The sequence below is a fragment of the Curcuma longa genome, chromosome 19 (assembly GCF_044706935.1).
Source record: "Curcuma longa cultivar G26 ecotype Majalengka, Jawa Barat chromosome 19, ITB_CL_G26_1.1, whole genome shotgun sequence".
Lineage (NCBI taxonomy): Eukaryota > Viridiplantae > Streptophyta > Magnoliopsida > Zingiberales > Zingiberaceae > Curcuma > Curcuma longa.
This window is the reverse complement of record NC_133879.1, coordinates 6,941,672-6,956,029: the sequence shown is the minus strand read 5'-3', so window position 1 is coordinate 6,956,029 and position 14,358 is coordinate 6,941,672. Positions and strand designations below refer to the sequence as shown.

Sequence of the window (14,358 nt, the reverse complement as noted above, 5' to 3'; positions counted from 1 at the left end):
GATCGAGTTTCACGAGGGAACCTCCAACACCAAGGTAAGTAAAAGGGATTTACTAATAAATAAATTTTATAATATTAAAATGCTTGAAAGAAAAACGGCAAGCAAACTGCATGCAAGGATTCAGGATATCCTCAACAGTCTGCATGCCATCGGGCAAAGTATCGACAATCGGGACATTATAAGGTATGCTCTCAAAGCTTTTCCTCGGAATACATTGTGGGCATCAATGGTAGATGCTTACAAAGTCTCCAGGGACTTAAATAAAATAAAGTTAGACGATCTATTTTCTGAATTTGAATTGCACGAGCAAACTAATACAAAAGTGCAGGAGAACGGTATAACTTTAATTGCAGGTACCGACTCAAAGAAGAAGAAGGTCCCGGAGGAATCAGAATCATCAGACTCCGAAACAAACGACGAAGTAACCTCGGAGCTGGTGAACCTCGTCTGAAAGATGTTCCGGAATAAGCGCGGAATACGCCGTTCGGAAATCAAGAAGGTGGTCAACAAATCAAAGCCGCCAACCACCGGAAAGTCAGAGATGAAGTGCTACGGCTACGGTCGAAAGGGCCACTTCATCGCAGACTGCCCATGGAAGGATCAAAAAGTAAAACGGAAAGCGCTAAAGGCGGCGTGGGACAAGTCATCTTCTGAGGAGTCAGACGGAGAACCGACAACAAGTTTCCTCGCCCTTCCGGCACAGGACGAACCGAACCAAAGTGACTACGACTCGGACGACGAAAGTCGCGGATCCGTATCCGCTTCCGAAGGCCCGAACCCCACTGTAAGTAACGAAAGACTATTTTCAATAATAATTAGTTTAAGTAAAAAATTGGCTAAGGTTGATGCCTTGGTTGAATCGCTCCAAGAGGAATTAGTAATCCTCAAGGAGAAAGTCAACCCTGAGCAACCGACTCAGAGCAATTCGGTTGAGGATTCGACTCGAGTTCAACTCGAGGAAGAAAATGCTCAACTGAAGATTCAAATCGGTGAACTCAGAAGATCGCTTGAAAAATTCACCTCCGGGTCCAAGTATCTGGATATGATGCTTGGATCGCAGAAGGCTGGATACAATCGATCGGGCATCGGGTATGCGGCCAAACACAGATCATTCATAGCACTAACACGTAGAAATCGAACACGGGTCCAAGCGTGGGTTCCTAAGTCACGACTGGTTAATCCAGTCAGACTGAACCAATACTTGGTTCCCAAGGATCATGTTCACTTGATTCGACCAATCAAGGGGCACGATCCCGGGGAACCAAATCACATTATTTGATTTCTTGCTTAATTTAGATTTACTTTCTCGCAATAGAAAATTAGGTTAGTTTAAGGATGAACTATTTGATTAATACTTGCCAACCTAGTACCAGGGTGGGGCGAGATGATAGTACGTCAGGGAAGTAAGGTTGAGTGATCAAGGATGGTAAGGAGTACCTGACTTGACTCACTTAGTCGAACCAAACTGACCGAAGCTACCTCGCCACATCCTAGACTAGTTAGACCAAGGTTTATCAATAAGTTGGTTAAATATCCAATTTCTTGAATTGATCTTGTCTTAGAAAGTGGTCGTTGCTCCGATAACCAAGAAGGCCTCTATGCCTCGCCACCGCTTGGAGATCAATTTTTGAAATAAATATTTAATCAATTGACGGTTAAACCTGAATCTAACTCAAGGTTAATCAAATATAGATACCTTGCACAATAAACAAAGATAAAATTAGAAAATCATCTCACATTAAACCCATAGGATAACTGATTGATCATCTAGTCTGGGTGAGATGAAAAGGTAATAAATATAATAAATAAAAACTATTTTAATTAAAATTACCTTTCAATTAAAATTACCTAAAAATTATTTTTCAATTAAAATTACCTTTATTTTCTTTATTTTTCAATTAAAATTACCTAAAAATTATTTTTCAATTAAAATTACCTAAAAATTATTTTTCAATTAAAATTACTTAAAAATTATTTTTCAATTAAAATTACTTGAAAATTATTTTTAATTAAATTACTTAAAAACTATTTTAATTAAATTACTTAAAAATTAAATTAAATTATTTAAAAACTATTTTTAAATTACTTAAAAACTATTTTAATTAAATTTCTTAAAATTACTTAAACTTACTTAAAAATTATTTTTTAAAAAATTACCTTTTAATTAAAATTACCTAAAAATTATTTTTCAATTAAAATTACTTAAAAATTATTTTCAATTAAAATTACTTAAAAATTATTTTCAATTAAAATTAACTTAAAAATTATTATTAATAACATCAAAACAATCCAAATCCACATAATCCAACTAAGTGTTTCGTTATGTAGGAACACAAGAAATTGGATAACTGGATGTTGGACAGCGGTTGTTCCAGACATATGACTGGAGATCAATCAAAATTCACCAAACTCAAGTTCAAAAACTTGGGCTCTGTTGCCTTCGGAAACAACGAAAAACTAAAGGTAATCGGCTCAGGTGATATAGAATTAGACTCAAACTTTGTTATTAGTAAAGTATTATTGGTTGAAAAATTCAAATTTAATTTACTCAGCATAAGTCAGCTATGTGACTCAGGTTACATAGTTAGGTTCACTAAGTCAAAATGTCTAATAGAAAATATAGAAAACACATGAGTTAAGTTAACTGGGATTAGGAAAAATAATGTGTACCATATTGACCTACCAACATCCTCAAACAAGTGTTTGTTAACACAACAAGAGGAAACTAGGTTGTGGCACAGAAGATTGGGCCACACACATATTAGACTTATTTCAAAAATAAATCACAACGGACTAGTAAAAGGACTACCGATCTTAATAAACTTAGAAAATGAAATCTGTAATGCTTGTCAACAAGGAAAACAAACTAAAGCTACACATAAGGCAACTAGTCATGCCCAATCTAACTCAATTCTAGAACTAACGTCATATTTGATGAAGAAGTCTATGTAGGTCAACCACCAGGATTTGAAGACAAAGACCACCCCGATTATGTATTCAAACATAAGAAAGCCCTATATGGACTTAAACAAGCTCCTAGAGCATGGTATGAAAGGCTTTCAACCTACCAAGTCACTAAAGGTTTTCAACGAGGACAAATTGATCCGTCCTTGTTTGTAAAAATAATAGAAAAAGACTTCTTTATAGCACAAATCTATGTTGACGATATAATTTTTGGATCAACCAACTCAAAATATTTAAAAAAATTTATCAAATTAATGAAAAATGAATTCAAAATAAGTTGGGTAGGAGAGTTACATTTCTTTCTAGGACTTTAAATTAAACAAACTAAGGATGGAAATTATATTTATCAAAGTAAATATGCAAAAGATTTAATATTTAAATTTGGAATGGAAAACTCTAAGAAAATAAGTACACCAATTGCAACTAACTGTCATATAGATAGTGACCCAAATGGTAAACAAGTAGACCTAAAATATTATAGAAGTATAATAGAAAGTCTACTGATATATATACTATTTGCAGTAGGCATGTGTGCTAGGTACCAAGCTAACGCTAAAGAGTCACATCTAATCGCAGTTAAGCGAATACTAAGATATATCAAAGGAACTTTAACTGTGGGAATGTGGTACCCTAGAAACAACAACTTTGATCTAATAGGATATTCAGACTCAGATTACGTCGGTTGCAAACTAGACCGCAAAAGTACAAGCGATGGATGCCAGTTCTTGGGTCCTTGTCTAGTCAGCTGGTGTAGTAGAAAGCAACACTATGTTGCACTATCTACAACTGAAGATGAATACATAGCCTTAGGTGAATGTGTTGCTCAACTACTGTGGATGATGCACACATTAACTGATTTCAATCTAGAGTACAAAAATACAAAGATTTTAATTGATAATATAAGTTCAATAAATTTAACCAAAAATCCAGTTCACCATTCACGAACCAAACATATAGAAGTAAAACATCACTTTATACGCGACCATGTCGCTAAGGAAGAAATTGCACTTGACTATGTTGAGTCAAAATCCAACTTAGCAGACATATTCACTAAACCCTTACCCGAGTCTGAATTTAGTACACTAAGAAGAAAATTAGGCTTATGTTTGGTAGAGTAGTAAAATGAAGTTTTTCAAAACTCATGTCTTTTAAATCTATTATAAATACTTTTCAAAGGTTTTTCAAAACCCTACCTATTTTTGAAAGTTTTAAGTTTTATCTTGTTTTCAAAATATAAAAGGAATTGTTTTAGCCTTAGACTAGAAGCAAACCCCTAGAAAGCATGTTCCTATAGATCTAGGTGGACATCTCACAAAGCACACTAGATAACTTGATTGTGATTGCAAAAACTTAGAACGGTGTGAGATGTATAGGCCTCTAGTCTAAGTACCAAGATGCTAAACACAGTGCATCGAACCTGTACTTGGACTTTAAATTAATATTGATCAAGTTAAGTGTCCCAGAAAGAAACAATTCTAACTCGGGATGATACACTTACACTTGACTAACTGGGTCAAGCTTCTACTTTCTAGTAGTTAGCTAAAACCTAAGTTGGACACGCGCCCCAAAGAGATAATTTTTTTGTCTACTTATTTTTGCGATTAAGCTTGGACTCCTAACCCTTAGAAAATATTTTTGATTATGTCAAAGGGGGAGAGAATTATTCAAGGTTTCAAAATATTTTTTGAAAAATTTCAAGTTTTTAATCTATTAAAAGGGGGAGAGAGATTGAATCATGAATTCAGGGGGAGAACTGTTAAGCATGAATTCAGGGGGAGAAAAATTTAAATTTTGTTGAATTCAGGGGGAGAGTGAAATTAAGGATTCACTTATGCATGCATTGCAATTAATTTGATTTAGCATTTGAAAATAAACCGAGTTAATTTTTTTTGCTATAAACTAATTTACTTTTGAAAATATGGTTTGAACTTAACTTGAAACCTTAAGTTGCCATAATCAAAAAGGGGGAGATTGTTGGTGCAGGAAGCACCAGCAGATCGAACCTGAGTTTTGATAATGGAACTAGGTTCAAGTTAAGTGTGTTATTGGACTAAGATGTTGATTTAAGTGTGCAGGAAGCACAGGGTTAAAGTCCTAGTGGAAGCTAGGCATGAAGTCTTGGCAGAGTCAAGAGCACCAGGTGAAGTCTGGGCTGGTCAGGAGGACCAGGCCGCAGCAGAAGTCTGGGTTGGTCAGGAGGACCAACCGCAGCAGAAGTCTGGACTGATCGGGAAGGATCGAGTCGCAGCAGAAGACTGGGCTGGTCGGGAAGGACCGAGCCGCAGCACAAACCCTGGGGGCCGAGGACAGAGCCGAGCAAAAGTCCAACGGGTCAGGAGGACTCGGTTGGCAGTCAGGTAAATTCTCCTGAGTGGAGTGGGTCAGGACGCGTTCCCGAGAGGAACATTAGGCGTCGGTCTAACCCAGGGTCTCACTGGAGACCTGAAGTTAAGACCTTAAGTTGGTTCTAGGAACCGACTTAAAAATAAGCTTATTTTGCATGTTATTCGCTAACATTTTTGCAGGAAAGGTAAAATCGGACGAAAGCTAACTCCGGGATGAAAATGCTAATTTTTGTCACTGGAGTCGACTCAGGTGAGGACTGGAGTCGACTCCAGCTGAGTCAGCAGAATCCCGGAAGTCAGCGCGTCGATTTTTCGCCAAATCAGACTGGAGTCGACTCCAGTGAACAGTTGAGTCGACTCAGGCAGCAGCGATAAAGTTTTATCGGCCACGACGACTGGAGTCGACTCAGAGGAACAGTTGAGTCGACTCAGGCAGGATAACGAGCGGGAGCGATAGAATTTGATCTGCCACGTCGACTGGAGTCGACTCAGATGCACAGTTGAGTCGACTCAGGTGCGCTATAAAAGACAGCCGCGAGCAGCAGCCGAGAACATCCATTCTTTCGATTCCAAACTCCGTTCTCGCGACTCCCAAGCGCTCCAACCTCGACATCGGTGTCGTGCACGATCCAGATCATTCCGAGACCCGCCGATACGCCGAGAACAAGCTTTTGGGGAGCTCCAGCGCAATCAAAAGTCGGTAAAAAGAGTTAATTCTGTTTAATATTTGTACCGAGCTTTTAATTGATTTGTACTTCGTTACACTTGTTGCCGTAAGGGGCAAGTGAAGTAGTGGATTTGCCCGCAGTAAACGGTCAAGGACCGTGGGCCTTGGAGTAGCAGCGTTGCGCTGTGAACCAAGTAAACAAAAGTGTCACATTACCATTTACGTTTCTATTTCTGCTTCCGCACGTACTTTTTGATTTTCGCTTCGATCCTACAATGAATTCTGAAAAAATAGACCAGGAAAAGCGTCAAACACGTTAAAAGTATTTCAAATATTCACCCCCCCTCTAGCGTGTTATCGATCCTACAAGCATCTTCACATGTACAATTATGAATGTATTGAAATTATCCCTAGTCGAGGAATTGATGAGCATGGACATCATCGATTCTGTCGAGACTAGCACGTTTAAACTTCATAGTTAGCCAAGCAGCTGATCTCACTACTGAAGACATTGGATGTTGAGAGTTAAATGTGGATGCCGGTTAAAAGTAATTAGTTCATTAGAGTGACCGGCTTTGAGACTTCATATGGTTTAATATATATGTCAATGAAGATCTCAGTGCAGTTTAAATGCGAGTTTCCTTTGACTTACGGTATCCAAATCACCTTGGTCACAGAGAATTATACTTTGACATCTTAAGCAAGCATTTCCGAGGAGGTGTGGACCCAAGATGATTGGATATAAGTTGAAGTGTCCGAAGGTGTTTGAATAACTCACATATGATTCACCGCTCCTTGGAAAAGGAGACATATACCTTACGATCGCTTGTCAGGATTGTTATCAAAAGTCTTTGGCAAAGGCATTACATGTTAAGAGTACGATACTCTTGGATACATGTACCAATAACTTGAATCCATAGGATAAGAAAACAGCTTGGGCTAGGTGTGACGTAGTCAGCCTAGTGGGGACCGACACATAGACTATGTCCTGAACCAAACGTGTATAAGACGGTGAAAGGAATAAGGCGCATTTAATTGGAACTGCTGAAAGGTTTAAAATTATTTTGGAATCAATCATTGATTTTTGGATCAATTGGAGATGATGATGTACTACTAAGTGTCACTCATGATTGTTCCGTAATTAATAGTTAATTACAGACGACCAACATAACTGGGAACCTATTGGGTCACATGCATTACAAGTTCTCTAAAGGATTTAAAATGAGTTTGAAAATTAGATTCTCAAAATGAGAGAAATAAAGTCTGGTTGGACTAGATAAAAGGATAAAATGATGGAATTCATCTTGCGAAGATGAAATGAACGAAACTGATTTCGTTCAAATTAGAGGTCGTTTGGTTAGTGAACCAAATGATTCGATTTTGAACTAAAATTGAACCAACTCAATTTGGTTCATGATGGAAGAGGTTGTGATAAAATGGAAGAGATGAAGAGCTTCGTCTTGTGAAGATGAAACGAGTAAAAGTCTAGACATGTTAAGATTAATTAGATATCTGGCAAAGGAGAAAGTCCAGGCAGTTCATGGGTGATCAGATGCTTGGTAAGAGGAAAAATCCTAGAGTAGTAAATCCTAGGTAGTGAGAAGTCTTAAAGGAGTGAAATTCAAGTAAAAAAAATCTTAAGGGAGTGAACCTTAGATAGTGAGAAGTCTTAGAGGAGTGAACTCCAAACAAGTATGACTAAAATAAAGGTTTGCATGACCACTTATTTGAATAATCAAAGTATAATATTTTGCATTATTATTTCTATTCTATTGTTCTAATTTGGTGTTACATGAAAATCTTAGTAGATCAGGTCGATCAGATACTAAGCAGAAGAAGAAGTCCAAACATGTCAGTCGGATCACATGTTTGGTGGGTAAGTAAGGTAAGTCGCAAAGAGGCCTATTTGGAGTAGTGAAGACGTGCCCCATTTGGGATAAACCTTATGCATTGGTTTGACTAAAGAAACCAACGGAGGTTTCTAAGTCAAGATCAGATAGTCTAACTGCCAGAATAAATAATGCATATATAAATTGGTTCTAACTCGATTTTGTAGTACTAATTTTATTTTACAAAAAAATAAAAGTTATCTAAAATCAATCGAACAACGTGGGTTGGTCGATCAAGCAAAGTGGATGAGCACATATCAAGCAAGGTGGGTTAATCTAAGCTTAGAAGAAAAGAGTAAAGGTCAGTTGATTGATAGGATGTTCAGTCGACCAGAAAAATCCCAAAATCAAGTACGGATAGGGCGGGATCTCATTGGATTTAGTTGACGACTGATCAAGAAAATCAGTTGGCCGATCAAGAAAATCAGTCGACTGATCTATTAAAGAGACTCAGGATTCGAGACTCAATAATACAATCCTCTACAACTCAACACTCTTGTCTTACTATTTGAAGCACACTCTGCAAGTCTAATACGCCGATCTACTCTCCGACAAACTACACTTAATTCCATAAAATTATTGTCGATTACTCTTTAATACATGCATTTCATTTAAAAGAGATAGTAGGGTGTTACTACTCTCTTCTTTTGTAACGAGCTTTCCTCCTTTGAAAATTTTTCAGAAAGGAGAGTATTAGTGAATTGCCTATCTGAAATGATCCATGCATGGGATCGTAGGCCTTGAAGTAGTAGTCACTAGATTATGAGCCAAGTAATTAATTGAGTTTATTTATTTTAAATATTTTTGCTACATAACTATTTTTATTTAAAAAATTAAAAATGCAATATTCATCCCCCTCTATCGCCTTTTCAATCCTATAGTGTCTTCATCTCTGGAAGGCATCTAAAAAGGCAAAAATATAGTAGTGATTTTGAGATCAATCCACCAACCGATTATAGGTCATAAAGTAGAAACCAAAGATTCTAAACATAAATTGTTATGGTTTGCGGATTAAAAAAATAGTTCTTTTATCTTCAAAAGGCATTTGAAGAGGAGAAAATATAACAACGATTCTGAAGTAATCTACTGATTGATCATAAATTATGGAGTAGAAATCCATGGTTCCAAATGTAAATGGTTCTAATTTGTGTGTTTCTTCCTTTTGTGTTTGGAACATAAATGGTTGTGGTTTGTGTGTTTGTTCCTTTTGTATTGATTTGTTTATTTTATTTCCACTGTACAACTTACATTGTATTCAGATGAGCACAATTAAAATGATAAAAAAATCTTATTCACCCTTTTACCAGTGATATTTAATGTAACATCTTTGACTTGCCAAGACATTTAATGTTTGTACAAGTACTTGTCTAAATTTTTATTATCAAACATCTAGTTATTCTTGATCTACTAAAACTTTCACGATTAAATATTCAACCATTCTTAACTTATCTAATCTTCCACTATATGAACACCTATTAATCTTTTTACTTGCTTGCACTCGCTAAATTCCAACCACTCATCATTTCCATATTAAATTTTATTTATCAATTCCTTAGTAGACTTTTCTATTATAATATTGATCATGATATGATATGATTGCACCATCATATTATTCAAATATATAATTCAAATATCAAAATATAATCTTTGATTTAATAGATCCTTGCATGATTGTACTAATAATTACTTCAAGCAGATAAGTTAAAGCCCAATTACACTAATACTTTATTGACCAAGCTAGATGTATTAGCAATCTCTCTAACAGGACTAAGTTGGGATCTAATTGCACTAAACTTCTTCACTGCCCTTTTGCCTAGAGATGAAATTATTTTACATATAAACGAGGTCTATTGATCCTAGTCCTTCTAAAGCTGTTTGTTCTTCGAAACCAATAAAAGTTTGGGGTGCTTATCAACTTATCATGTCTGGTAAAACCAGAAGTACAATGCTATGCTGCCACAGGAGTCTCCCACGAGACGGGAGAGTCACGCGTCCAATCGCTATCAATAATTTCTACGCCATCTAGAAGCAACGAAGCAACATATGCATATGGCTAACACATGGAATCCAAACTCAGGTCCGTGGTTGATCATCAGGGTCATTTTGTGATTGCCGCTGGGGTTTCAGTTGATCATCACCATCGATCTTGTAATCTCGCCTGTACTTGTACCACGTGGCACAGAGGAGATAGACCCCAAAGTTTAGGCAGCTGAGGATGGAGAGGAACCAGTAGAACAAGTCGAGGTTGATGAGATTAAGATCCGTTCCCTCGATCCATCCACGGTGGCTGCTGGCGAGGCGGGCAGTGACGGCGTTGATGGTTTGCACCAACACCGTGTTGAGGAAGTAGCCAAGGGCGAGGGAGAGAAAGGAGAAGGAAGTGGAGAGGGATCGCATCCCGGCCGGCGCCTCGCTGTAGAAGAACTCCATGAGCCCGACTAGGGTGAACATGTCTGCGATCCCAAAAATACCATACTGGAAGGAGAGCCAGAAGAGGCTGATCTGCTCGTTGTGTTGGACGAATGCGTTACGCCGCTTGACCTCGACGATGGCGGCTATGGCCATGGAGACGGCGGAGAGGACGAGGCCGATTCCCACGCGCTGGAGGTGGGAGATGCCGGAGGGGCGGCCGGTGAAGCGACGGACGAAGGGGACGAAGAGGAAGTTGTAGAGGGGGAGAAGGATAGACATGAAGACGAGCGGGATGACCGGGATAGAGGCAGGGGGGACCTTGAAGGAATGACCGAGGCTGAGGTCCATTATTCGACCCTGCGCCACCGAGAAGGTTTGCAATTGCGCCAGGCAGGTGTTCATCACTACTGTGCTCGCTAGGATCGGGAGCATGCGGATGATGATCTTAAGCTCCTCCACTTGGGTCACGGGGCAAACCTTCCATGGCTCCGGCTTCATCCCCGCAGTCAACACTGCGGCCTTGTCGAAGAACCTGCATCGGCACAAGTGTTTAATTTCCGATCATTTGCCGCAATAATATTGTGGAGCTTCAAAAAATGGACATTCTCTTGTTTTTTTTGTTGTTGTTACGAGAAAAAAAAAATCGATCAAATACCTCAACTGACTCGTGTGAGCCAGGACTTCTTCATCCTTCTTGCCCTGGTCTTTCTCATCCATCTCATATAGTTCATCTGCATTGGCCGGCAGTGGAAATTTCCGATTGCGAATGGAAACTATGACGACCTACAATTTTAAGGGTAATCAAGTCACACGCTGCAAATCAAATAAATATTCGTTCAAGGGATCAATTTTTTACAATTTAATAAGTTTACAATTAAACCTGAATAAACTTCAGCATTGGGCTGTCTCCAGGTACCCGGACGCGGTAGAAAGGCTTCCCTGCGGCGAGGCATATAAAACCGGCGATGGTGAGGACCATGCATATGAAGAACGCCAAGGCCCAGCGGTTCTTCTCGGTGCTGATCCAGACGATGACAGTGACGCCGATGCTGGCACCGACAGTGACGCTGAGGAGGAGCCAATTGAAGTAGCTGGTGAGATGACGTGCTTCCTTGGGGTTGCTCTTGTCGAACTGATCGGCGCCCAGCGCCGGCAACGCCCCGCGCGTGCCGCCGAAGCCCACAGCGAGCAGGCACAACGTCGTGTCGAACAGCCGCAAGTTGCCGTCCTTGAGCGGGCACGCGAGGCATGTGGCTGGAGGCCGCAAACTGCTTTTGTGGGCTTGTAGGGTTAAAAGCCCATAGCCCTTCAAATTTATCCAAAGAGAATTTACTCATCAAAAATTAAAACTAAAACAACCAACTAAACCTTGCGATAATCATCATCATCTATCACCAATCGCCGAGTCCTATCCGTTTCAACTTGTTTTTAATTAAACAGAAATTATATTGTAAGGTTGATTTAAGTTTTTGCCCTCAATTTAAGTCTCAAAGTTGATTTAATGATGCTAAACATTTATATATTATCATTTTCATATAACAAGCACTTAGTCTTCTTATTGTATAAAATTAAACAAACATCTCCAAAAAGATAAAAAAAAAAGTTACTGCTATTATTATATAAATAAACATCTGCAGTGGATCATACATGAAAGTGAATCTAACATAAATTATCAAACTTTCTCCTCGGTGGATCATACAAACTGCAAACTCTTTTGCTAAATGATTATATTATCTCATCTTTTATCTGACTAAGATATATAGAGTAGACAATTTAGATTACCATATTTTTCAATCTCTAAAAATCTAATAATTAATAGTTACCAGTATTTCAAAAATTCCGAAGACGAGAACCGTGTTGAGGCGGGTCATGTAGGTATCAGAGATGAAACCTCCCAGTAAGGTGATGAGGAAAGTTGCACCCATGAAGTTGGTGAGCGTGGTGGAAGCCTCCGCCAAGTTGAAGTGCAACACCACAATGAAGTAGATGACCAAGCTCAACATGTTTGCAACGACTCCCAGGTTGTCCAATCCCGACATCACTGTACCCCATAATTAATTAATTTAATTAATCAATTTTCAAGATTAGAGATAATCTCAATAAAGATAGTATATATACTACTCTTACCAAATACGAACATGGCGGCTCTGTAACCGCCTTTCCTCACCCGCCACGATGATCGGGGAGGAGTGTGTTCACAGCTGGCACCGGCCTCGTCGACCTCCATGGTTATGCTCTTCTCCTGCATGCAGCACAAGAGGGATCACGTTAGCTAGACATATGTATGAGAAATCAAATATGGCAACGAGCAGCGCCATCGAGAGGGAGTTGATATATACACACATCGACTGCTGCCATTGCGAATGCGAAGCTGTAGCAAAAGCTCAGGCCAGTGCCTGCAGGGAACGGAGCAACCGATGGGAAAGTAGCCAAGGAAATGGAGTCAAATGTAAGAGGAGATGGAGGGAGCATTGGGAGTTAAAATAGAGTGAGGCGTCACTTAGAGGATGCCGCTCCCCTGGCCGGCACAGCTACGTACTGTTTCATTTGTCGTTTTATTCCTCCTTCGTTCATTCCTACAATTAACCTCGGTTAACGTGGCATGGGTACTAGCTAGCTAGCTGACGTGTTGAATCACCCTCTGGTTATCTTGCTTGGTTACTCCGTTGAAACCAAGTTAATCAGCACTAAAATAATTGACAATGTCAATTATGGGTAATGATGATAAAGACGTGGGATGGAATCGAGTTAAAACAGATTCTCCATGGATGGAGCCAGAGGGAGTGACAAATTTTGTCCCGCCTGGTGAGTAGGAAATGCTCTCGACATATTCCTGCGGCGAGGCATATAAAACCGGCGATGGTGAGGACCATGCAAATGAAGAACGCCAAGGCCCAGCGGTTCTTCTCGGTGCTGAGCCAGACGATGACAGTGACGCCGGTGCTGGCACCGACAGTGACGCTGAGGAGGAGCCAATTGAAGTAGCTGGTGAGATGACGTGCTTCCTTGGGGTTGCTCTTGTCGAACTGATCGGCGCCCAGCGCCGGCAACGCCCCGCGCGTTCCGCCCAAGCCCACAGCGAGCAGGCACAACGTCGAGCGGGCACGCGGGGCATGTGGCTGGAGGCCGCAAACTGCTTTTTGTGGGCTTTTGGGTTAAAAGCCCATAGCACTTCAAATTTATCCCAAGGGAATTTACTCACCAAAAATTAAAACTAAAACAACCAACTAAACCTTGTGATAATCATCATCATCTATCACCAATCGCCGAGTCCTATCCGTTTCAACTTGTTTTTAATTAAACGGAAATTATATTGAAAGGTTGATCTAAGTTTTTGCTATCAATTTAAGTCTCAAAGTTGATTTAATGATGCTAAACATTTATATATTATCATTTTCATATAATAAGCACTGAGAAGATTGATTGATTAATTCATATAATATTAATACACTAAAAAAAACATCGATTAGCGATCGAATTTTCGGTCGCTAATCGGTCGCTAAATCCGATTAGTGACTGATTCAAAAAATCATAAAAAATTTCGTCGTAATTGGATTTAGCGATCGAATTCGAATTCGGTCACTAATTTTAGCGACCGAATTTAACTTCCGTCGCTAAAACTAATTTATAAATCATTACATAATTTTATAGTTAATGTAGGGTCTAAAGAATATCCACGTCTCCACAATGACATGATATTGTCCACTTTGGGCCTAAGCCCTCATGGTTTTGTTCTTGGGCTCTCTCCAAAATGTCTCATGCCAATGGAGATATTTTCCATCCTTTTAAACCCATGATCTTTCCCATGTATTTTAGATGTGGGACTATGTTTGCACCCTTGCAACCCAACAATCCCCCCTTAAACAAAGGACCACTGGAAGTTCCGCTACCATTTCTCATGGTCCGGCTGCCATTTCTCATGGTTCGGCTGTCATATCCCTCATGGTCCGAGCCTCCCCTACTTCCTTTGTTTTTCCCCGAGGGTCCCCACATGGTTAGATCTGGATCATGGCTCATCCGGCGGTTAGTCCGGTGAAGAGCGGCCTCGCTCTGATACCAATTGTAGGGTCTAAAGAATGTC

The 14,358-nt window shown here is 39.4% G+C and overlaps 1 protein-coding gene across 1 annotated transcript; it reads right to left on the bottom strand.

Annotated features, from left to right (window-relative positions):
• Positions 1-9,938: 9,938 nt before the first annotated feature.
• On the bottom strand, positions 9,939-12,635 carry LOC141812412 (protein NRT1/ PTR FAMILY 4.2-like). Its single transcript, XM_074700417.1, has 6 exons — positions 12,621-12,635; positions 12,405-12,519; positions 12,101-12,318; positions 11,158-11,583; positions 10,933-11,060; positions 9,939-10,809 (listed from the first exon to the last, which is right to left on the bottom strand). The coding sequence occupies exons 1-6, from the start codon at positions 12,633-12,635 to the stop codon at positions 9,939-9,941; spliced, it is 1,773 nt and encodes a 590-aa protein (XP_074556518.1).
• Between the last annotated feature and the right edge of the window lie 1,723 nt (positions 12,636-14,358).

Excerpts from the sequence above, each read along its gene's own strand:
- LOC141812412 (XM_074700417.1), bottom strand. Across the intron at positions 12,319-12,404 it reads AGCCGCCATGTTCGTATTTG|TGATGTCGGGATTGGACAAC; the intron begins GTAAGAGTAGTA and ends TATGGGGTACAG. Across the intron at positions 11,584-12,100 it reads TCGGAATTTTTGAAATACTG|GGCTATGGGCTTTTAACCCT; the intron begins GTAACTATTAAT and ends ATAAATTTGAAG.